The sequence below is a fragment of the Diabrotica virgifera genome, chromosome 5 (assembly GCF_917563875.1).
Source record: "Diabrotica virgifera virgifera chromosome 5, PGI_DIABVI_V3a".
NCBI lineage: Eukaryota > Metazoa > Arthropoda > Insecta > Coleoptera > Chrysomelidae > Diabrotica > Diabrotica virgifera.
This window is the reverse complement of record NC_065447.1, coordinates 53,074,461-53,101,300: the sequence shown is the minus strand read 5'-3', so window position 1 is coordinate 53,101,300 and position 26,840 is coordinate 53,074,461. Positions and strand designations below refer to the sequence as shown.

Here is a 26,840-nt window from a genome sequence, read left to right as displayed (position 1 = left end):
TGCGGCTATGCTCTTGCTGCATTTTATTTTGTTTTTGACCCTAATGCTCAGCCTTGGTGAGATTAGTTCTGCTCCAAAAGACAAAATTGGTAGTCTATGCGCCTCTAAATTATTTAGTACCTTCCTTACTGTCTGTTTGGGGGCTTCTGGCTGTAGTGCGAGTTCACTTTCTGCCTTCGTTTGCCTTGCTTCTTTCTTCTTTTCTCTTGCTTGAGCTCGTGTTATAGCTAATATATGGGTATTGTCTATGTATAGGTTCTTTAGTTGATGTAATGTTATTCTTGAAAGACTGTCTGCGTAGTTATTTTTCCCTGTTATATACTCTATTTCGAAATCGTATTTCTCTAAATCTAATCTGATCCTTGTAAGTTTCGAAGTTGGTTCTTTCATCGCAAATAAATGTGTTAGTGGTTTATGATCCGTTTTTACTAAAAATGTTGATGCTCCATATAAATAACATTTGAAATTATTAATTCCCCAATGAATCGCTAGTAATTCCTTAACGATTTTAGGTTTATTACATTCTCCTTTATTGAAACTTCTTGATGCGTATGCTATTGGTAGGTCTGTTCCGTTATAATCTTGACTTAAAATTGCTGAACAACTCTCGTTGGATCCGTCTGTTGTTAGGATGAATTGTTTATTGAAATCTGGATATTTTAGGAACGGTGGCTTCAGCAGAGATGATTTAAGCTTATTGAATGCTTTTTCACATTCTTCTGACCAAAAAAATTCTACTCCTTTTCTCGATAATCTGTTGAGTGGTCTGCATATTTCAGCAAAATTTGGAATAAAACGTCTATAATAGTTACAAAATCCTACGAATCTTTTTGTTTCTTCCGCTGTCTTAGGTGTCGGGTATTGTTCAATCGTTACATATTTCGCTTTGTCTGGTGATACTCCTTCCTGAGAAAGATCATGTCCTAAATATGTTACTTCTCTTCTAAAAAATTGACATTTTCCTGGGTTAAGTTTCAAATTGAATTTTCGACATGTCTCGAATGTCTTTTTCAGGTTGTCTAGGTGATGTTTTTCAGATATTCCTATTACTACTATATCGTCCATGTAAAGAAATGCTTTGTCTGGTGTTAATCTTAAAAATGCTATTGACATCATCCTTGAAAAGCTATTCGGGCTCACGTTTATTCCAAAAGGTAATCTGGTAAATTGAAATGCTCCATTTTCCGTGCTAAACGATGTGTATTTCCTAGATGATTTTTCTGATGGTATTTGGTGGAAACCTGACATTAAGTCTATAACTGAAAACCATTTTGCTCTTCCTAGTTGATCTAATATCGAGTCTATTCTTGGTAAAGGAAATTTATCAGTGACTATTTTCTTGTTCAGTTGTCTAAAATATATGCATAATCTCCATGCTTTATTTCCATCTATAGCTTTTTTCGGTACCAGCACTACTGGGCTGTTGTATTCTGATGTGGACTGTTCTATTATTCCTTGGTCTCTTAGTAGACCAGGGCTCATCTGTAAAAATATTAGCACATTTGCACGTTGAGAGGTGACTCAAATTTTTTTGCAGACATTGCTTGAAAATAAATCAAATAATAATATTTGAGTTATCCTCCCTCTCAAAAAGGTCCGGAACATTGTTTAAATAATCAAAAAGTCAAAAAATGAAGGAAAAATTCGATTTTTTTTTGGTTTTTTGATTATAACTTATAAAGTATTCATTTCCGAAAAAAGTTGTACAAACATAAAAGTTGTCTAATTAAATTTCCTATAATATAGAATTGGATAAGAATTTAAAAAATAGTCACCCTTGTTGCAAAATAGCAATAACTGCGAAAAAACATACAAAAACAAGTATTGGCATTTTACGTTTTTAAACCATTTATGCTATACTTACGAACTTCATATTTCACCCAGAAAAACTTTATAATACAGTAAAATAATACTGTAAATTTCATTAAGATCGGTTTAATAGATTTTGCAAAATAAATTTTGCAATCCAGCTTTCGCAAAAAAAAAATCATTTTTTCAAAATGTTACAGGACTGAAAATAAAGCAGATAACAAGTTGAAATTTTTTTGCGTATAGAAGTGTACTGTACCTTTTATCTGCAATTTTGCAAAATTAAAATCGATTAACTACCACGGCGTCAGGAATTTTTTTAAATAAACATTCATTATTGGTGCTACGCGCAGGACAGCGGATAGTTTGCTCTTATTGGGCATTCCAATGACCTTTGATAATGATTGATACATTTTAATTTTTATTACATTTCGGTATAAATAAATAAATTTGTTTATTGCAAAATAAAAACACATACTCTATTCTTTGAAATAACACTTTTATTAGCAAAAACTTTATTGTTTATGTATTTTAACTAAAGTTTATTATTTTTAAACATTAATGCAATTGTTTAAACAATATTTCACAAACAATAATAAAATTAGTTTGATTTTTGTGAAATTAAAATATTAAAATACAACAAAATATAGAGTAAGAAAATAATATATTAGATAAAGATTAAAAGAAATTTTGGTGGAAATCAACTTGTGTGAATTGAACACCGCTGTCTTGCGCGTAGCACCAAAAATTAATGTTTATTTAAAAAATTTCCTGACGCCGTGGTAATTTATCGATTTTAATTTTGAAAATTGCAAATAAAAGGTACAGGACACTTCTATATTTAAAAAAAAATTAAACTTGCTATCTGCTTTATTTTCAGTCCTGTAACATTTTGAAAAAATGAATTTTTTTTGCGAAAGCTGGATTGCAAAATTTATTTTGCAGAATCTATTGAACCGATCTTAATAAAATTTACAGTATTGTTTTACTATATCATATAGTTTTTCTGGGTGAAATATGAAGGTCCTAAGTATAGCATAAATGGTTTAAAAACGTAAAATGAGAATACTTGTTTTTGCACTGTTTTTTCGCAATTATTGCTATTTTGCAACAAGGGTGACTATTTTTAAAATTTTTTACCAATTCTATATTGTATAAAATTTAATTACGCAACTTTTATGTTAGTAAAACTTTTCTCGGAAATGAACAATTTTACAGTTATAATCAAAAAACGAAAAAAAAATCCAATTTTTCCTTAATTTTTTGACATTTTGATTATTTAAACAATGTTCCGGACCTTTTTGAGAGGGAGGATAACTCAAATATTATTATTTGATTTATTTTCATGCAATTTCTGCAAAAAAATTTGAATCACCTTTCAACGTCCATCTCAAAACAGATGCGCCCTGGACTATAGTTTTTGTACTTGTCGGTTTAATTCCTCTGTTTGTGCATGAGGTGTCCTATAGTTTTTAATATATACCGGAGTTTGGTTTTTAACTCTCAGTTTGTGTTCGTAGAAGTTGTTACATGTTAGCATGTCATGCCTTAGGGCGAATATATCTGAATAATCTTCGCATAAATATACTAGTTTATCGCGTATGTATTCTGGAATGTCTAACTTCAGTGATTCCCGTAATTCATTTTTTCTATCCTTGCTGTCGTTGATCAGTCTATATATGTTGAATAATTTAATGTCTAATGTTTTGATTGCATTTGTCTCTACTTTTACTGTTTCGTAGGTTGTGTTCAAAATTTTGATGTACGGATTATTACTTGAAATAATTGCTCTCGCTATGAATATTCCTGGTTGTATTTCCTGTTGTTCCACTATCCTGTCGTTCTTCAGCGTTTCCACTATCCTGTCCAAGGTATGTGCAGCATTCTTCTCCAGCACCACATCTCAAAGGCATCAATTTTTTGGCGCTCGCATGCGCGAAGAGTCCAAGTCTCTGCCCCGTGTAGAAATATTGAGAATACAAGGTCATTCGCCAGTCTCATCTTGATATTTTGAGAGATAGATCTGTCTTTCCAAACTTTAGTTAGGTGACTCATCGCATTTTTTGTCGTACCAATACGTCTCCGAAATTCTGCTTCACAGTTATCATATTTAGTTATACTAGACCCCAGATTTATATAGATAATACTGGAATATTTGGGTCACATTACCAGAGGAGAAAAATACGAGTTGCTGAGAATTATTATGCAAGGAAGCATCCAAGGAAGAAGAAGCATAGGAAGAAGACGCATCTTCTGGCTGAGGAACCTTAGAGAATGGTTTAACTGTAGTTCATTACAACTGTTCAGAGCAGCAGCCAACAAAGTGACCATAGCCATTATGATATCCAACCTCCGATAGGAGAGAGAATTTTAAGAAGAAGAAAACCCGAGATAGACAAATGTGTTTACTATCTGGTATTCTTGTAACATGTTAGTCAGTTGAATAGTGTCGGATCTGTCGACCACCATTATTTTTGTCTTAGCTTTATTGATTTTTAGACCAACTTTATTGCTTTCTACTCAACGCTTCGCAGGAGATCAAACATTTCTTGCTCATTTGCTGCTATAAGTGTAGTGTCATCAGCAAATCTTAAATTGGAGATTTTCCTACCAGCTACTGTTATTCCACCGGCCCATTCTTCTAAAACCATCCTCATGACATGTTCACTATAAATGTTAAATAAGTCAGGTGACAACACGCATCCTTGTCTAACACCCCTCTTGGTCTTGCAGATTTTAGAAGGTACGAATTCAGGTTGTCACCGACTCTTGGTTCCAACGATAGATGTTTTAGATTTTCGAATCTAAGATTTCTCATTGTTTTTTACAAAAATAATTCTTTATGAGTAGTGCTTTTACTATTTGTTATAATGAACTACTTTCTTTACAACTTTTCTTCTTTATTTTTAGTAAACCTTATACCCCAGAGGTACGTTTTAGGACTTATGGGATTCTTTGCCACATTTACCAATTACACCATCATGGTGGTACTGAATATTGCGATAACACAGATGGTACCGTCACTACAGACTCAAGGTGATCCTAATACATGTGCTACAATAAAAGTGAACAATACCCTTCTGGGTCAGTTAGAAGTAAGTGTTAAAATTATTATTTTCATTTTTCCTTTCTAAGACTAGACCCTATCCCAGGCACTTGGTCATGCAATATTTTTCTAAATCCTGATCTTTCATTAAACAAAAGCTATTATGTTTCTTTCTCCAGCTCTTTGTCTATTCCTTCGCTCCAACTATTTCTAAGTCTACCTCGTTTTCTCTTTCCTTCTTGTTGCCATTTTAGCATTTCCTTCGGTATTCGTTGTTCCATCTATTCTTTCTGTATGTCCCACCCAGATACGTTGCTTTGTTGATAGGTCATCCTTGATTGTTCGTTTAATTACCATTATTTCTCTAATGCGTTCATTGTTAATCCATTCTATTCTACATTTTCCTGCTGCGCTTATCCAAAAATCTACTTCCGTTGCTCTCAGCGTTGCCAGTTTTTTTTTCATTCAGCGGCCATACCTCATATCTGTATAGAGTTAGTTTTCACAATGGTCTCATATATCCTCTTTATATTTTCTTTTGCCGATAGATTGGTCCCATAAAATACTGCATAACGTTATGATGGCGTTTCTACTTGACGTATTTCTTTCTATTATGGCTTTGTCTAATGTTGCATTGTGCAAAATATTGATACCTAGATACTTAAAGTCGTAGCAATGCTTTATCATGGTGATGCCATCTAATATGATATCTTTTTGTTCTCCTCCAATGCACATGTATTCGGTTTTGTTTAAATTCACTTCTAGACCCCATCTATTAGTAGTTGTCTTTTCATTCATTTATTCGTTACAGCATAAAAAAGAAACATACGATTGGAACGAAAGTACCAAAGGTATCATTCTCAGCGCTTACTTTTGGGGTTACATATTTACCCACATACCAGGAGGAATGCTAGCAGAACGATTTGGAGGAAAGCATACTCTTCTATTTGGAATTTTAGTGGCTTCAATAATCACATTTATCACCCCTTGGTTGACTGTTACATCCAATGGAGACTGGAGAGTTGTGACAGCTTTGAGATTTTTGATTGGATTTTCACAGGTGAGTTCAAAATATTTCAAATTTGTGAACAAAATTCATTCAAATCTTAAGATCTATCAAATTATCTCTTATATATATATATTATTTTTTAACGATTTTAACTTCCAATCGTGTAGTAAGATTTTTCATCACGTGTTTAATTCTGTTCACTCAGATTATTATTACAGCGGTAATATTCTACCGTACATTATTACAGTTGGAATAATTTTAAGTAGATTGTTTGTTTAATTGCAACCAGTTTCCTAGTTTTGACAATTAGGTGTTCATTTAAGAGTGTAGGCGCAAATGTATTACGGCTATCCCTACTTTTTCTGTCTTTACACGGCAAATTACGTGTACTTAGTAGGTAACATTATCACCGGTATGGATATGTAAACATTACTTGACAATGTCATCATTAACTTTAAAGAGATGGCTTTTTAATGTTCTTGCATAACTACTATTACTAGCATAATTGCTTAAATAATTATTAATTCAGTTAATTATTATGATAATTTTTTCTCTAACTGTGTATTCAGTGATTGTAATAATTTATATACTGTATAACAAAGACTACCTAATACCCAATCCTGAATAGAGGAAAAGCGATAAAGTGAATTTTAATAATATATTGTTACTATGGAACGCTTACAATTTTGATCATCTTTAACAACAAAATATTTGGATCACAGAATATATCCTGGTGTATTTTCTGCTTTGATCTTCCTTACTTTACTTTTTCGTGTCTGGATCTGACTACAGTTTTTCTGCCTAGTATGCTACGTCTACACCCTTTGTATTTGCGAGTTATAAATCATCGAGGGTGCACTGTGATGGGCAAAGTCTGCATACTCTTAGGTGCTCTACGTTCTGTATTTCCCCACATTCGCAAAGTGCGTCGTTATCTGTCTTGATGCCCCTTTTAATAAGGTTCTGTTTTACAGGGGCAACACCTGTACGTATGCGGTTGAGTGTTCGCCAGGTTCTTCAGTCCAGGTTCATTCCATTAGGTCGTTCTGGATGTAGGGAGAACAGTTCGGGTGGTTCGACGCTGACATTTCTCATAAACCTTTTCCTAGATTTAAGTCGACTGGTTCCTGGCGGTTCGTCAAACCCGTATAATTGGTGCCTTTCGTCGAAAGTTTGCCTGAACTTCTCCACATATTGTAAGGCGCATCTACGGTCGTCTGGTGATGCGAATCCAGCTGCCCGGTACAGTAGGGGCAGAGGGGTAGGCTTCATACAACCGGTAATTATTCTACATGTTTCATTTAAGGCCGTGGTGACTTATTGGGCGTGTCTAGATCTACCCCAGACGGGACAAACATATTCCCCTGTTGAGAAACATAAGGCCTCAGATGTTGACTTTAAGACCTGGGGGTTTGCACCCCACTTGCTTTCTACAAGTTTCCGGAGAAGGTTGTTTCTCGTAGAAACCTTTTGTCTTGTGCTCCGACAGTGGAATTTATACATTAGTGACCAGTCTAGTATCACTCCAAGATATTTGGGCCTATCAGTATGTTCCTTGTCCCTCCCAAGAAACATTCAGTTTTTCATGCGCCATATGGTTGTTGAGATGCAATGGAATACTGATGTTTTAGTAGGGTTTGGCTGTAATGAGTTTTGTTTGTAGTAAGTTGACATCATGTTTAAAGCCTCTTCCATTGTTGACTCTACTTGTGTGAGTGTTTTCCCCTTTACGGCGATACCAAGGTCGTCAGCGTAAACAAAAACTCTCAGTCTGGGGATGCATTGGTTGGTCGTTGGTGTAGATGTTAAATAGGGACGGCGCTAGAACGCTTCCTTGAGGTGGGTCATTTTTTTGAGTTCTCCATCTGCTCTTCTTTCCATTTAGCACAACGTAGAAGCGTCTATTACATAACAGTGATCTAATGATATTTACCAGGTCATAGTCAAGCACAGTGTTATAGATCTTAGTTAGCAAGCTTCTGTGGTTTATCGTATCATAGGCCGATGTGAGGTCTATCAAGGCCACTCCCACTATTTCTTTTTGCTCAAAATATCTGGATCTTCCATAAATAATAACCAATAAATAACTTTTTATTAAGCTCACGTTTTAAATCAATTATTTATCAAATACACTATCAATATTAGTTAATCAACAACTCAAAATATTTCCGATACCATCTCAAATATTTAAAATTATCACTGTCTTGTCACCATATTCTATTCGACTCAGTGCGTTGTATGACAAAGACAATGAATATTCGATTTGGAAAATATCTCCACGGACATGGTGTCCATTTTTCCTGAAAAAACTAATAAACATTTTAAAAAAATTTAAACGCAGAATGAAAGACTAAATTATTATCGAGGGCCGAAAGTCCCTTAGAATAAATAAAAAGTTTATTTTAAACAAGATATTTGAAATTAAAAATCACACTACATTTTCTCTTAGTTTTTCACCCCTGCAACTTATTAAAATAGACATAGAAGTTTTCAGGGACTTTCGGCCCTCGGTAAAAACGTAATCTTTCATTCTACGTTTAAATTTTTCAAAAATACTTATCAGTTTTCTCAGGATTCGAAAAAAATGGATCCCATATAAATAGCATTGGAGCCGAAACTTTGTACCGATCCCCATAATCCCGAAAATATCCATAATATACTTTTAGTTCTGCATATCATGTCAAATTGTCACGAGGAGGACAATTTTAAGTGCTCGAGTTTACTTCGGTAAGAGTATTTTATAAATAAAACCGTATTTATAAATAATTTTAACTAATATGTTATTAACATCTTCGTATAAATATTTGCTAAACTGTGCTGTTCGCTTTGACAAGTTGAAAAATGTGTGTTACATTAATTGGGATTGTGATGTTTTATATAAAGACTTGAATTTTATATGTAAGTATTAAAAAATAATCTATCGAATATCACACGATAGTAAAAATAAATAAGAAAATATTGCTCCATTTTCTTTCTTAAACTTGTTTCCAATCGACAATAGTCACAAATTTTCTCATTATTGTCAATTTATTCTCCCTCTCTTGTGATATTAATGTTGAGAATTTGATAGACCTCAAATGTGTAAACACGCATGTGACAATGAACATAGAGTTCAGTCGAAAGATTCAAGTCTAGTCCCAAAAGAAACAGAGGGTAAAAGGAGAAAAATCAAAGAGGCGGCGCTAATTATGTTAAATGAAACAACTGCTTCGCAAATTCCTCGGCAGAATGCAGTAGGATCTGGTTATCCATATTAAAAGAAGAAATCAATAGAAAGAAAATGTCACTATTAGCAAGCCGATACCATACCGAGGATCAAAACATCATTTGTTTTAAAATAATTTATATAAAATTAGAATTTGGTGTTAATATTGCGAGTAAACTCAAATACTTTCCATGTTGGAATAGTATAATGATGAGGTTTTTTTCCTCTTTTTTTCACATGACTTACCACGGAATCTGTCATTTTTCTGAGGGATATTCTTAAGTTACCATTGATTTCATGTTCATCGAATGAACTATCTTCCAATCAGATCGTCCCAGAAATGCAATTTAAAAATATTAGCAATACATAGACGTAACCAGGGGGGTTTGGGGGTTATAACCCCCCCCCCCATTGGGATGTACTTTGAGCTCTATACGCTTAACACCATACCCCTCGGAGACCTTCCAGTAGTTGTAACTCCCCCCTTAGGATTATCCTGGTTACGCCTATGTAGCAATATCATTTTTAATGTCATCTACTTTAAAATGTACAATATATATACACACAATCAAACTTATATGGAATCACCATGTATTTCAAAGTAATATTTATTTAATAAATGATAGTTTTGCTTGTTTTCAATTCAGAGGGTTGCACACCAGCTAGACAGGCTGTTTCTACCATTTCAGGCGTCTTCAGTAGCTTTTATTAGCGTGCACACCTCTGAATCGAAAAATAGCTCCACTATCATTTTAAAGGGAAACTGAAAAATAATTCAAACTTCCCATTAGACGCGATACAGCGACATCTCATAACAAATTGAGGAGTCTCAGATGCAGAATCCACCAATTTAATAAAAACTAAAATGGTACATAGTACTTTAAACCTGAGACTTTTCGCGTTGAAAGTTCTTACTGGTACATCCTTAATCTGCGACTTTTTCAATTAATAAGACAGCAGACGACGAATATAGAAAACGAAAGGGAAACGATCACATTCCGCCTTCATCCGTCTAGGAAAAGGACAGCAGAGGAACTTTCAGTACTCAAACCGAGTAAAGGAAATAAAATAATAAATGATAGTTTTGCTTGTTTTCGATTCAGAGGGTTGCACACCAGCTAGACAGGCTGTTTCTACCATTTCAGGCGTCTTCAGTAGCTTTTATTAGCGTGCACACCTCTGAATCGAAAAATAGCTCCACTATCATTTTAAAGGTAAACTGAAAAATAATTCAAACTTCCCATTAGACGCGATACAGCGACATCTCATAACAAATTGAGGAGTCTCAGATGCAGAATCCACCAATTTAATAAAAACTAAAATGGTACATAGTACTTTAAACCTGAGACTTTTCGCGTTGAAAGTTCTTACTGGTACATCCTTAATCTGCGACTTTTTCAGTTAATAAGACAGCAGACGACGAACATAGAAAACGAAAGGGAAACGATCACATTCCGCCTTCATCCGTCTAGGAAAAGGACAGCAGAGGAACTTTCAGTACTCAAACCGAGTAAAGGAAATAAAATAATAAATGATAGTTTTGCTTGTTTTCGATTCAGAGGGTTGCACGCCAGCTAGACAGGCTGTTTCTACCATTTCAGGCGTCTTCAGTAGCTTTTATTAGCGAGGTTATTAGAGGTGTGCACGCTAATAAAAGCTACTGAAGACGCCTGAAATGGTAGAAACAGCCTGTCTAGCTGGTGTGCAACCCTCTGAATCGAAAACAAGCAAAACTATCATTTATTATTTTATTTCCTTTACTCGGTTTGAGTACTGAAAGTTCCTCTGCTGTCCTTTTCCTAGACGGATGAAGGCGGAATGTGATCGTTTCCCTTTCGTTTTCTATATTCGTCGTCTGCTGTCTTATTAATTGAAAATGCAGATTAAGGATGTACCAGTAAGAACTTTCAACGCGAAAATCTCAGGTTTAAATTACTATGTACCATTTTAGTTTTTATTAAATTGGTGGATTCTGCATCTGAGACTCTTCAATTTAATATTTATTTCTTTTGAAAAAACTTGTTATTGTTGCGAAAAATAAAGGTTTTTATTGAAAATATTTATATATAGGTTATAGGTTATTTGCTTAAGTTGAAAATTGAACGAAAATAAATAAACTTACTTTTGCTTCCAAAAACGAAAATATGCCTAATGTGGGGTTATAGAACTTACAATTATAGATTATTAGTCTATTATCTAGAACTTACTTATATAGACCTTACAGATAAATATATAAATTATTATAGAACTTACAGATTATTGGTCTTGTGGAGCAAGTAATGTTCTCAGAGGGACATAGCTGTAGAACTAGACGTAATGCAGGGCGTTCTGTCCAAAACCTATGCTAGGTAACAGGAACTAGAAAAGCTCAAAAATAAAGCAAGGGAAAGTCGCCAAAGAGTAATAACGGCTCGCCACGATCATTTAATTCTCCAATCAGCTGGAAGACACCCAACTATTTCTCACCTGCAGCTCCAAAGGCAGCATTTGGAAGCTACAGGTGTAACTGTTTCAGTTGAAACTATAAGAAGAAGAGTTCGTGCTAAGAAGTATACAGCAGGAGACAGTTGTGGGTTCCCGAGTTATCCAGGCAGCACAAGATTGATCACCTAAATTGGTGTCTTCACCACCAAAACTGGAACATTGGGAATTGACAAAATATGCTATTTTCAGAAAAAGTCAGGATTTGTGTAAAATCAGATGACCCACGTAATCGTGTACTTAAAGGTCGAGAAAGGCAAACAAGAACGAAAACTACCAGATCTGTTCACAAATATACAAGGGGAAGTGTAATGTTCTGGAGAGGAATTGGAATCCGTAAAAAACTCCTTTAATTTTCATCCGATCAACTTTAACTGCTCACAGGTATGTTGATAACCTGTAGTTAAGCTCTGAAGAGGTGCAACAGGAGAAAATTTCTTGCGTGATAATGGACCTCCACACACCATTAGAGTGACTAGAGATATCATTGAAACAGAAGGTATCCCTTTTTTGGAGTGTCCTGCTTGCTCACTCGAGTTTAATCCTATAGATAGAGTATTTGTAGGATAAGCTTAAAAGAAAAATTAGAGCTCGCCGGGATAATCCACGAAACACCGCACGGCTAGTACAAGCTGCTCTTGAAGGATGGAGCAACCTACCACAACAAAATGTTTATAATTTAATTAGTAGCGTGCCCACGCAAACTGAAGCTTGCATAAGGACTAGAGGTGATAACAATGACTACCAAAAAAAAAACAAAAAAAATTAATAAAACCAATTTAAACATTATTAGTTTTACATTGAAATTTTTTATGCTATTGACTTTAAAAACAACTAGTTTTAATTTGTTTTTTTAAATACTTTATTGTTCTATTTAATTGTTGTTAAATTGGTTTTTCTACAATCGTGTTAAAAATGCAATTTTTAGCACTCCATACGAGCGTTAAAAATGCTACTTTACGGCACTAGTGCTTTAAAAAAAATTTAAGGCACTGCAGTTCGTATTGACCGTATATGCAATTTTGATGTAATGCCAAAAAATATAAAATTGGAATGTCAGTCAAGTTCAAGTAAAAGTTTTTGTAGATATTGTCCTGTAATTACGTTTGTAGAAAAAATATTGTATGATATGCGATGCGTGTTAAAAAGTACATTTTTAAGGCACTCATGTGAATTGCAGAACTCGCTTTCGCTCATTCTGCAAACTTTCACATGCGTGACTTAAACGTGTACTTTTAACACTTATATCATAAATAACTATTAAAATAAATATTGTTTGACTTAGTTTATTCGTTTTTTTAAATTCGCACATAATGATAAGAAGTATCAGATGATTCCATATAAGTTTGGTTCTGTGTATATTTGAATTATAAATAATATGAATGAGTCAGAGAAAATTAAATTATTAGAAAAATTTTAAAAATACAAAAATTCATACTTTAACAAAAGTAATACTATTTCTAGGGTCCAAGCCATCCGGCAATTAATTCACTTCTGTCAAAATGGGTACCATTGTCAGAAAGAGCAAAATTAGGGACTTTGGTGTTTTCTGGATCTTTAATTGGTAAGATATTTATTAAATTTTGATAACAATTATTATATGTTGAAATAGTTCCAGACCTCTATAAGCTTTACCAGCTTAAACAGGTCTAGTTGGTTGGTACCACATATTTGAGTAAGTGTAGGTTAGTCTTTCCTAGAAATGTTTGCCATCTGCGATCTAATGCCTTGTAGTTATGCAAGATATGGTTGACTATTCAAGGTCCTCTGCTACAAGGTTTGCTTTCTTTATGAAATAGTTCCATTGTATGTAGATGTCCCTTGATTGGCGCATGTCCAGTGAGGAAACCTGTTATGAACCAACTGACTCTTGCTTGTTTTTGTTCTTTTTGTTCTGATCCAAGTTTTTCCCGGTGCTGGAGAATGCTTTATGGTACCCACGCCAGCTCTGGACCGAAATATTTTGTACTTGACGGTCTTCTGACAAATGCATCAGCTCTTATTATTGCCGTAATTCCCCTGTGACCTGGAACCTATACCAGTGTGACACTACAATGTTCCGTCAGTTTATTGAGTTCCTCTTGTCATTACCATAATAGCCCTGAGTCCACCTTAAATTTTGCTTATTTCTCTGGAGTACCATTATTGACAATCCAATAAATCAGGCAACGCTCAGTAGTTCGGGACGTCATGGAAAGAATCACGACTATTAAGGGAAAGTGGACAGGACACTTAGCTAAAACACAAGATGGACGGCGGACAAGACGAATTATGGAGTAGAGGCCAAAAAACTATAAAAGCATCCAAGGACGACCACCGACTACATAAAATACCGACTACATAGACCGACAACGTAAAAAAATTAGAGAAAAACTGGCTACAAATAGCCCAGTGTAGAGAACAGTGGACAAAACTGAGGAGGCCTATGTCCAGTAGTGGACACAATTGGCTGATTGATTATGATGTCTGTTGATAAGTGTTTTCCATTGTTTTTTACTAATAAGGAATTAATTTATACATTCTTATGGATACCGTGAATCATTATGAATGTATTGATTTACAAAATCATTGATAAGAGTGACAAGTACGGAAATTAACTTATCTGTTATCGACACCAGTAAAAGTTGATGTAATAGGTATATAATTAATACCAGGAAATAAAAGATATCTGTAATTAAAAAACTTTCAAGCTATCATGTTTTTCTTTGCTGATATGTACGACCTATTGGACATTATTACTTTTACAGACAAATATTTTTCATACCTCGAATATATAATAATAATCTTAGTAAGAATGAAGTTTGGACATGAATGTTTCACTGTACATCTTTCAAGAATTAAAGTTTTTAATTCAAATCTATGTACTGAGTAGTAGAAAATAGGAGATTTGAATCACATTTTATTTAGTGTACCGAATACATTCCACATACCTAAAATTTAATCGAAGGTTCAATAAAATATTACACCAGGGAAATAAGGCAAAAATATACCAGATGCATCTAAACATTCCGTATATGTATTTGGAACCTAGGAGTTTTCTATTGGTTCGTTGCAGCACGCGGTAATATTTTAACCAATAGGCGGCGAGGTTCCAGATGCATATACGGAATGTTAGTCAGTCCCAAATTCATATACGGAATGTTAAATATCGTAGGTACACGGAAAAAGATAGGTCCCAAATTCATATACGGAATGTTAAATATCGTACACCGAAAAAGATAAGTTTCTTTAGAGTCTTTTAAAAGGAGATTGATATTAAAATACTTGTTACAGTATTATTAAATAAAAATAAAACAGGGTTCGCGTAAAGTTCGAAACATTGATGTTATAATATAAGTACTATTATTGTTTTAAAAATCGACCTGTCTGAGCGTTTTGGTTATGGGTGAATAGGTGAATAAGGGGGTAACACTTATTCCAGTGCACTGTATGTATATAAAATATTATTATTTATATTTCATCAAATATTATATTATAAGAACTTACCTGCATAAATAGTGAGCAGTATTTTTTTTCGTATGTGTAGCTCTCCAGCTTGAAAAAAAAATACTTTTGTATTCATTTAGCCATTTATTCATGTCTTCTTCATTTCTAATGTCGACTCGGTACTTATTTTCATTGATTACAATGTATTTAAAACTTTTTGGCAAATCTATTATGTAAATATACATTCCGATGGGTGAGTTGCGGAATTTAATTAAAATAAATGTAATAAAACGACCAAGAAATAATGTGTACAAACGAATGGTAATTTTTATTGTTAAAACGAAAATGTGTTTCGTTTTTAGTCTCTCGGAAGGTCGAGCCGGTATATGTGTTTATCGTTCACATCTTGGCTAGTGACTGATATAGAAAACCCACAAACGGTTTGTTATCTTTCTTCCCGTTGTCCAGATGACCAGTTGTCCAGATGACCGAACGATAAATCATTTATGGTCTGGCGTCTACTATTGCAGTTAACAATCTCGATGCATTAGGTGGGTTGTTGACACAATAATTGTCTGATAAAGTACTTAATTAATGAGGGTGCACTTTGTTGCCGCATAGACGAGAAACAGCTGTGACAGGGTAAAGCCCTGGTATTTGAATGTGCATTTCGAATGACAACAGTATCGTTCGCGGTACCAGTTCCGTACTTGTCCAGGATTACTTCGCATGCGCACTTTAAAAATCGCATGCGCACTTTAATAAAAAGAACGCTCTTTTTTAAAGTGCGCATGCGAAGTAATCCTGGACAAGTACGGAACAGGTACCGCGAAAGATACTAACGTTGTTTCGTTTTTGAGAAAGAATAATGAAAGAAATAAGATAATAAAATTAGCGGAAATAGTAATTATAGCGTAATGCTAAATATACAATATTTTATAGAATAAATAATATTTAAAACACAACCGCAAACGTTATAACCAAGTTAATTTTAATTTTCGTCTGATAGCACCTCTCTTTCCTTGTCTAAGGATAGCACACAGCCCTAAACTTCAACAGAATTGAATAATTGAATAGCTGAAACATATCTAAACATACTTAACAACACGTGCAAGTCATTAAAAATTCTGAGAAAGCGAAACCTTAGTCAAATAAAGAAATATGTCTCTCAAATCTATACCATCCCATTTATGAATTTCGCACCAAATAAGTACCTAATCATTGTTTTATTTTTCTTTAATAATACGTTAATAAAATAGGTATTCTAAAATCAGTCTCCTTTAACTGATTAATAAAAAGTCCCATTTTTTGGTCTACGAATAATTAAAATTCCGCATATGAATTTCGCACCAAATAACATTCCAAATACTATAATTGTTTTATTTTTATTTAATAATAGAGTAACAAGTATTTTAAAATCAATCTCCTTTTAAAAGACTCTAAAAAAAACTTATCTTTTTCGGTGTACGATATTTAACATTCCGTATATCAATTTGGGACCGACTAACATTCCGTATATGCATTTGGAACCTCGCCGAATATTGGTTAAAATATTACCGCGTGCTGCAACGAACCAATAGAAAACTCCTATGTTCCAAATACATATACGGAATGTTTAGATGCGTTCGGGACACTTGAACAGCCAGGTTGCAAATGAGTTTTTTGGGTACTATACATTATAAATACAAAAATGCCCGTCACAGTTTGGACGAGAAATTTAGTTATTAACAAATAAGGGTCAAAAATGGGAGTTTTTTCGTTTAAATCGCTACAGGTAAAAATAGTGTAAAATATCTTATTTATAATATTTTTCTTTTAGTAACTGAGCCAAGGTTTAAAATAGCGCTTTTTGAATTTTGGTCCGATCATTTGTTGCTTCGGATATTGCAAAATGAAACTAAAATTTCGAAAATAAAAAATTTGCTATAACTTTTGCGAAAATGAATTTAAGACTTTCATATTGCACGAAAAGTTGAATCAAACAGTCCACATAATTCACAAAAAATTTTAAGACTATTCGTCAATTAGTTTAAATTTTATTCGATTTGTTTATCGCCAAAAGCTTTTTTTTGCAATGTTATTGTTCGGAAAATAATAATAATATAGCAATTCTGTGAAAACAATGTGAAGGAAGAATAGTCATATTTTTTAAGCATTTAAAAAAATTATTGAGAAGTCATTTTTGTCACTCAGAAAATATTTTAATAAAATAGAATCATTTTTGGCTTATAAACAATTTGAATAACTTTGTTAATATTGACTATAGGCTAAAACTACAATGGGATTTGAAAAACTGGTATTTTTATACGAATTTTTAAAGAAAATATTTTTACCTAGGTTAATTACGGTCAAAGTTAGCCACTTTTTTTATTTAATTGACGGCTACTTTGTTTATAACAATTAAGCAGCCTAACTTGAGCTATTTTGAAGTTAAAGATATATAGTTTATGTGTAAATGTTTGAGTAAACTTTGAACCTCAACAGAGTGGTTAATAAAGTTTTAAAAATGGCGTCCGAACGGAATTAATTCGTGGTCGGTGGAGGGGAATTAATAAAATCCGTGCACTCAAAAAATGAAACTGATTCTGCAAAAATATGCTGCGATTAATATAACCGGAGCTTGTTGGTGGATTTTGATCATATTTTTTTTAATTTGTATGTTGTACTCGTAGTCTTATAGAGTACGTTATGTACAGACATCCCCACTTAACATTACAAAATGTTAGGGGGAACTCCCCATGTCACTCAGTGATATGAAAAATAGATTACGAGCGATTCTAAGACCTACCGAATATAATATATAATTTCATAAAAATCGGTCAAGCGGTCTCGGAGGAGTATGGAAAGTAACACTGTAACAGGAGAATTTTATAGATGTAAATATGTAGATGGCTATTAACAAATAGGGGTTGGTGATAAAAGAGTGAAAATTAAGGGTTGTATGTATTTTTTAGTTCTACATCATATAAAATTAAAATAGAAAATTTTGTTCAAAAAAATAAAAAAAATGTCAGGGGGCAACCCCCTTATAACTTATGGGTATAAAAAATAGATTAAAACCTCTTCTCCGTCCTATAGGATATACAGTGGAACCTCGATTATCCGTCAGGGCACCGGACCAAGGGTATGAAGGATAATCGAAAAGACGGTTAACAGAACAATAAAAAAAATCAAACATTCATAATACAGCTCTCAAATTTTATTTGTATGTTTTGTTTGACAATATAAGAGAGACTTGTGTTCGTACAATCGAATCAATTTGTTTTAAAATATTCTGAATCTTTGTTTGTTTTACTCTTGCGTAACATTTTGCAACGGCTGAATTTCTTAATCGGCGTAACATCATGTAATCTACTTTATTGGCTTCTTCTTGTCGGGAATACCACTCGATGAATTGTTGCATGTGCGATACAGCTTCTCTACGCCAATTTTTGTCAGTTGCAATAGTATCATCGACATCGCCACCGTCAAATTCTAAGTCTGTGTCAGCTTCTGAATCTGCTTCCTCCGCCTCTGTTGCCATTTTAAAGATTTCATCATCTGTCAACAATGGATAGCTTTGCGTCATCATCATCATCATCATTTGGCTCTACGTCTACAACTCTATGTGAGTCTTGGCCGCGTTTACTATTTCCCTCCATTGTTGTCGGTCCTGAGCAGCTATTTCCCATTGCTGTACTCCCATTTTGCGTAGGTCACTGGCTACTGCGTATTTCCATCTCTTTCTTGGTCGACCAACTGACCTTTTGCCATCGGGCCTTTCCCAGAATGTGGGGTCCTTTGGCGAAATAGCTTTGCGTCCTCATCACAAATTAAACATTCTTTTATGTCATCTTTAGGCCACGAAAACAAAACAGTTAATTCAGCCTTAAAAATATGGTGATAGCAAAACTGTACATTTCAGCTAATTTCGTTTAGCTTATCGACTTATCGCAATGCTCAAACAAAATAAATTTATGACTAATTTTTACTTATATGTAGTGAATACAACTTATGTACCGACCCTGACGGTTAACAGAGGTGACGGTTAATGGAGAGACGGATAATCGAGGTTCCACTGTAGGTGGAAAATTTCATAAACATCGGCCAAGCCCTTTCTGAGGAGTATGGTAACTAACACTGCTACAGGAGAATTTGATGTATATAGAAATAACTGCGAATTAAATAATAAAAGTGGCTAACTTTGAGCCTAATTAAGCTAAGCAAAAAGTTTTTTTCTGAAAATTCGTGTAAAAATACCAGCTTTTGAAATCCTAAAGTTGATTTACTCTATAGTCAATATTAACAAAGCTACTCAAATTGTTTATAAGCCAAAAATGAATCTATTTTTCTAAACTTTTTCGGAATGATAAAAACGACTCTTTATTGATTTTTTTCAACACTTTGAAAATATAACTATTCTTCTTGCATGTGGTTTCCACAGAATTGCTATGTCAATATTATTTTCTGAACAATAACATTGCAAAGAAAAGCTCTTTGCGATAAACAAATTGAATAAAATTTAAGCTAATTGACGAATCGTCTTAAAATTTTTTGTGTATTATATGAAATGCTTGACTCAACTTTTCGTGCAATATGAAAGTCATAAGGCTATTTTTGCAAAAGTTATAGCACATTTTTTATTTTTGAAATTTTAGTTTTATATTGCAATTTCCGAAGCAAAAAATGATCGGATCAAAATTAAAAAAGAGCCAGTTTAAACCGTGGCTAATCTGCTAAAGTACAAATACTCTAAATAACTTATATAATTACCCTATTTTTACCTGTAGCGATTTAAACGAAAAAACTGCCATTTTTGACCCTTATTTGTTAATAACTAAATTTCTCGTATTTATAATAATTAATCGTAATTTTCGCGCATTTTTGTATTTATAATGTATTAGGTATATAGTACCCAAAAAATCTATTTGCAACCTGGCTGCTCAAGTGTTCCGACAAAAACCTTATTTCTCTGGACTATATAATGTTCTTTCACCTTTTAATATATGCTATCTACTGTCCCTGAACACGAAAAGTACTGAGTGGTTTCCGAACGTCATTATCACGTATGTGAATGTCGTGTTAATGTTATGTGCTTCAGAATGGTTCTCAGTTTTGCACAAAAAATTTTTTTCATGGAGTGCTATTTTATGTAATACGGAAAATATCTCTAAAATGATTCAAGCTTAATATCAACAATGGTTACAGCAGGACGAGGCAACCTGTCAAACGGTCAGGGATTCTCTTCGAATACTGCGTGATTTTTTTTATGAGACCGCCACGTATTACTTTTTTTAAGATCACTTCTTTTTAAATATATTTCATACACATATTTTTGCTATTTTTGTGTAAATTTAAATTTGTATCCTGAATTATCACTTATAGTAGTGGTGCTCAGACTTACACTGCATGGGATCTACCACATAAACTGCAAGCGTCCAGTGATCGACTGCTAGTAAAAAAATTAAAATAAAAACTTTTTTCTATGGATGCTACACAATGTGCAACTTCTCTCACTTTTTACATACATTCAAAACGAAAAATTTCTCATGCAGTGAGAAAAGTCGGCTATTACAGTGAGACATATTTTTTCTCACTGGTTGTCGTACGGTTTTCCATATATGATCGCGGTTTCCATGGTAACATGCACAATACAAGCACAATTAATATTGTCAAAAAAAAAATGTGTTGAAGCAAAACTTACCAGGGATTACCTTTCAAAACTGTTCAAAAATAACTCTTAACCCGGGAGCAGTCGCGCCGTTAGAAAAAATCTAACATTTTATCCTTTTCCGTGATAACTTGATGAAAACTTTTGCAACCTAAATTTCCACTCGTAAGTGCCTTGAGAAAGATTGTAGTATTGCGCAGGAATTTTTTTTTATTTTTTTATTTTGTTTTTGTGGAATTTATGTCTTTGGTGAGAGCCAATTAGTTTTAAAATTGTTAGAAATATAGTTAGCATAACAAATAAATAAAAATATTATAAAATAGAAATTTGTTTTAAATTCGTATTGTGAGATTTTTTCTCTACGCGCGACTGCTTACGTAACAAAAGTCAGCGCGACTGCTCCCGGGTTAATTAGAATTTTTAATAAATGACATAATTTTAAGAATATTAAATACCTACATATACAGGGTGTCCCGAAAAGATTGGTCATAAATTATACCACAGATTCTGGGGTCAAAAATAGGTTGATTTAACCTCACTTACCTATATACAATAGTGCACACAAAAAGAGTTACAGCCCTTTGAAGTTACAAAATGAAAATCGATTTTTTTTCATATATCGAAAACTCCTAGAGGTTTTTTATTGATAATGGACATGAAGAATTTTTATCGCAGCAACATCTTAAAAAAAATTATAGTGAAATTTGTGCACCCCATAAAAATTTTATGGGGGTTTTGTTCCCTTAAACCCCCCAAACTTTTATGTACGTTCCAATTAAATTATTATTGTGGCACCATTAGTTAAACACAATATTTTTAAAACTTTTTTGCCTCTTAGTACTTTTTTGATAAGCCAGTGTTTATCGAGATATTTTGAATATTTGTCGAATCCACCACATATTTGTATATGGTTAAGTATGATTATAGACACCTGTTAATAATCTGAAAATTTATTTATAACTTAAATTTTTTGGTATATTTTGAAAAAGAAGCTACATCTCGATAAAAGTTGACTTATCAAAAAAAGACTAAGAGGCAAAAAAGTTTTAAAAACACTGTGTGTAACTAATGGTACCACAATAATAGTTTAATTGGAACGTACACAAACATTTGGGGGGTTTAAAGGAACAAAACCCCCATAAATTTTTTATGTAAATATAGTAAAAAAGAAGCCGCATCTCGATAAAAACTGGCTTACTGAAAAAATACTAAGAGGCAAAAAAGTTTTAAAAACGTTGTGTTCAACTAATGGTACCACAATAATTAATTAATTGGAACGTACACAAAAGTTTGGGGGCGGTTTAAGGGAACAAAATCCCCATAATTTTTTTATGGGGTGGAGAAATTTCACTATAATTTTGTTTTAAGGTGGTTCTGCCATAAGAATGATACATGTCCATTTTCAATAAAAAATCTCTGAGAGTTTTCGATATATTGAAAAAATCGATTTTCATTTTGTAACTTCAAAGAGCTGTAACTTTTTTATGAGCATATTTGTACTAAGGTAAGTTAGGTTCAACCGAACTATTTTTGACCCCAGAATGTGTGGTATAATTTATGACCATTCTTTTCGGGACACCCTGTATATTATGTATTTTATTTCAATTTATGCATATAATATACCTAAAAGCACCTAAATTACTTAATTTTGATGTTTGAACTCTTAACAAAACTGCATCCATAGAAAAAGTACAATGTACAACACATAAGAAAATGACATATTTCTCCCTCGCTTAATTTGCGGCACTCGCCTCGTACAAACAAACTTCTGCCTCGTGAGAAATATGTCTTTTTTCTCACTTGTTTTACAATATACTATATTTCACATTTCTATTTGATAAAAGATTGTAACTACAGAGAGTTGTAATTAAATATGTTTTTCATCTTCATTTTACTTGGGTGATAATGCACTTCATGAAGTGCATGACACTTCATATTATACACAAGTAAGCGCAGTCTCCACATTTTCCATGTGCATTTTTTCCGTGAATCGCGATCAACTTCAAAAACTTTGGCGATCGACCGGTCGATCGCGGTCGACTGTTTGAGCACCGCTGACTTATAGTAATAAAACTTTCAAAAATTTCAAAATGTCACAAAATATGAAATATGTTAAAAATGTTTATCCTGATTCTGGTTTGTTAAGTTGATAAAACTTAATTTCAAATTATTGCAACTGTAATAAAAGTTAGTTTCCACATTAACAACAGTAAACAGAATAATTTAATTTTGACGTTACGAATTATACCGTTACGAATAGTTATAGTTACGAAGTGTCGATGTTACGTAGTGTCGCCGTTATGAATTGAAGGCGTTACGAAAAACGCCGTTACGAATTTGTGGGGTTGCGAACATCTTATTACGACATTTAATAATAACATTCAACGTATAAAAAACTGAAATTTTACTGTTCAAAGAATAAAAACTAAAAAATATATTAAGTATAAGAAATATTTTTGTAACACGTGTGTTACTGGATATCTTTACGTGAATAATAAAAAAGACCCTTAAACGTAATCAGACCAATTTTACACAATGATAACAATAACATCTGTACCTATTACTCATTGATACTATTTTTAAACCAAAAACTCAGAGATAAAATCATATTTTAAGGATATGACCACTCAAAAAAGGATAAAAATAGACACTATTGATATTATCTTGTCCTTTTTTATCTGTACAATCTTTGAGACGCGGCAAAATCAAAAAAATTACTTATGATTGTTATCTACCTACTATATTGTGAAATACACCTAATCATTTATCTTTGCATGGAGTAGGTATATATACTAAAAGTTAATCGACCTAAAACACTTATTTACAATTATATACTTAATGGTTTTTGTCTTTACAAATTAATTTGTTTTTATGTTTTTCATATGAATGAATGATCATACGTCAGATTAACGTTTTATTTGACGTATGATTTTCTAAGAAAATCCTACCATTATTAACCCACATAACAATTTTATGTTCTTAGTAGATTCATAGAACATACTTTTCAGAAAAAGTACATACCGAGAATATGCGTAATGACCATTGCGAATGTGCAGAGCAGATACTGAGTATATACTACATTACAGTACTTAAACGTTCTATGTATACACTTAGAGTGTACTTACTACCGCACTTCTTTTCAGTATATACCAAGAATGTACTTTTTAGAACATTCCATAGAAGTGCTATAAACTTTCTACATATTTATAAACTTAGAACGTACTACCGCACATCTTTGTATGGGAAGAATATATTTTAAAGAATGTTCTAAGAAAGTGCTATATTGCTCAGAAGTAGTATGTTTTCAGCATCACCTAATCTCATCTTAGGTTCTACTGGTTCTACCAAATATCTATTATATTTACATATTCTAATTACATATGAGAATGTAGTCAGTATCTACATTCTACAATATTTCTTAAAAAGTAAGTACATATTATTTATAAATTTTAGTTATTTATATAAATTATTATATAATATTTAGCTAAACTAAACTATGTATGAGTAACTAAAATTTATATACTTATACATATGTCCTAGATACCTACTATTTAAGTAATATTGAATTACCAAAATAGATTATATTTTGAAGCACCGCAAACAAAATAAAGAGATTATGTATGTTTTTTAGTCCTAATAGTACTTTATCATTCGTCTTCATCCTTAACACTGCATAGATAAGACACCCTCTTATCTATGGATACATATACAAATAATGCCTGTTTTCGTTTTCATATTTTACTTTCGTTTCATTGTTTCCTATCTCTAATCCTTATCCAGGTATTAAAAGACTGGCCGTGTGGCCGTTTGCAGTTTGTTTGGTCACCGAACAAAACATCGGTGCATCGGTATCGGTGGTTAGTGTTGCCAAACGGAGGGAAAGTTCCCTGTTTGCGGGAATTTTTAACATAAAAGGTGATAAAAGGAAAAAGTCAACTATTAATTATTTAAAAATTATTTCAAAATAATCAAAACATTTGAAAATAATTAAACATACCTATCTTCTCAGATTTTGTAAACAGGAGAAAATTTTTTTTATAAAAGTGGGAGTTTTTAAGGTAAGTTGACGGAAAATGCTTACTCGATGGTTGGCAACACCAAAGCCTTTGGTTGTGGGTTTTGGTGCTGGAATGGCCCATATTGAATTGAGTGTACCTAAATTCAAATTCCAACGATGTAAAAATACTCATGATAAACTCGAAATTGTAAAGTCATTTCAATTATTAAAACGAATTTTTAATAATAAACGTTAATACAATTAATGTTTAAACTTTTTTACCATACAAAAATTTTGAAATGAAATTCGTCCAATACTACTACATACATAAATTTTATTAATTTTATTATTAAAAAAAATAACGAAGTTATTCTTCCTACTTCCTATACATACATATTATTTTTTAGATACCTATTTTAAAAGTATCTACTTATAAGTATGTGTTAAGAATATTCGATAAGGGTATATTCTAAGAATAAACTTTTACGAATATTACGAGATAGTACATACACGAATGTGCTCAGTATATTCGGTACGAGAATATTCTTTGGAGTATATGCAAAAGTACATGAAATTTAGAATATTTTTTAAGGTACATTCTATGCTTGTACTACGCATACACTAAAACGAATATACTCCGACGAATGTTGGTAGTATATGCTTTGAACATGATGCGAACATCATTGTTATGTGGAAAGTAATGGTAGGATTTTTAACAATTTTTATTTTAACAAGTCTTGTTTATTAGCAAGATCTGATAAATTTGTTGAAGTTAAATTGATTTAGTTTATTTTTTATCATAAACTCTCGATTGAAGTATTTTGTTAAAAGAACTAACCTATTCATTTTCAATATATAGAAGTAAAAAAGGTTAATCAAATTTATAACTAATCTAAGCAACCAATGTGATTTTAAAAACTTAGATATTTAATTCAATCCATGGTCATAAGAACTATCAAATCAAAGACACCATATCATCTTTAACTCCATCTTTAAAAGTATAATGCTCTCTCTCTCTATAGATGTGAAATATTGCAATTAACTAAATCCCTGGAACGACGCCTACTTGCATTGGAAATGGACTTCTGGAGAAGAAGAAAATCAAGGCTTGGAAGAATAGAAAATGACCAAATCAGACATATTAATGGGAGCCAAGTCAACTATCATAGATGAAATTAAAATGATGATGATCTGGTATGGTCATATAGAAAGAATGGACGACGCCTCTCTATCAAAACAAATTTTAAAATGGATGCCAAGGGAAAGAAGAAAGAAAGTAAGGCAGAAACTATTTTGGATACCTATTTTGGAAAGGAACCTTGGCGAATGGAACCCTGGCGAACCCTGGCGAATGCAACGACCGACGAAGCTGGAAACTAGGAACTGGAAGGCGGAGAACGCTATAAAAGAACCGGGATAATAAAAAAAGATATTCAATTTTTTTTAAGATATGTACCTAGTATTCCCTTAAGTTAGCCTTCTTGTCCCTTTTTGTCTTGTGTTATAAACTGGGGGTGCTTCAGCCAGTTGGCTTATTGCGCATCATCTTTTCATTCGTGATACCCATTATAGAATTTTACAAACCTGTACCGGCTTCTAGAGTTCCAGAACATTGGTACCATTTGGTGTTTGGAGTCACTTAGGGCCGGTATTTCCAACCTCACTTAAGCCAAAGCTTACTTTAAGCCTTTGCTTAAGCTTAGATGCCTGTATTTCCACTTCAATTTGAGGCTTAAGCCTAGGCTTAAACCAAATAATTTTAAGCTCGCGCACGAGTTGGTTTAAGCCTTTGCTTAAAATTTGTTTTCTGTTTTTTGAGGTTATTTCTATAGATTATTAATTAGAGAGTTATTTTGAAAACCAACTTTTGAGTAATAACGTTATTATTAGATTATTAAATAATCTATTAATCTATTAATTTATTAATCGTAATAACGATTATTAAAATTCTCACTACTTTTGGAAGGTGTAGGCACATGAAAATTATTTATTTCTACAGCTTGGTAGGTATATTTATTTTACAAAAATAAACTTACATTCGAATTTGACATTTTAAGGAATATATCCAATAAACAAAATTACAAAGACGGATCTATTGCTTATGCAAAATAACAATAACAATATAACCAGAGAAAATATCGGCAATAAAATAAACTAACAACACATGCACTATGTACACAAAATTAAGTGAAGTAAATGACATTGATACCGATGACA

At 32.8% G+C, this 26,840-nt stretch overlaps 1 protein-coding gene across 1 annotated transcript in view; it reads left to right on the top strand.

The window, feature by feature from the left end:
* Nucleotides 1–26,840, top strand: part of LOC126885733 (putative inorganic phosphate cotransporter) — a 63,729-nt gene that overhangs the window by 4,597 nt on the left and 32,292 nt on the right. The window contains exons 2-4 of the mRNA XM_050652508.1: nucleotides 4,720–4,904; nucleotides 5,667–5,915; nucleotides 13,015–13,114. Coding sequence (XP_050508465.1) covers nucleotides 4,720–4,904; nucleotides 5,667–5,915; nucleotides 13,015–13,114 — 534 coding nt within the window. The remainder of the gene's footprint in view (nucleotides 1–4,719; nucleotides 4,905–5,666; nucleotides 5,916–13,014; nucleotides 13,115–26,840) is intronic.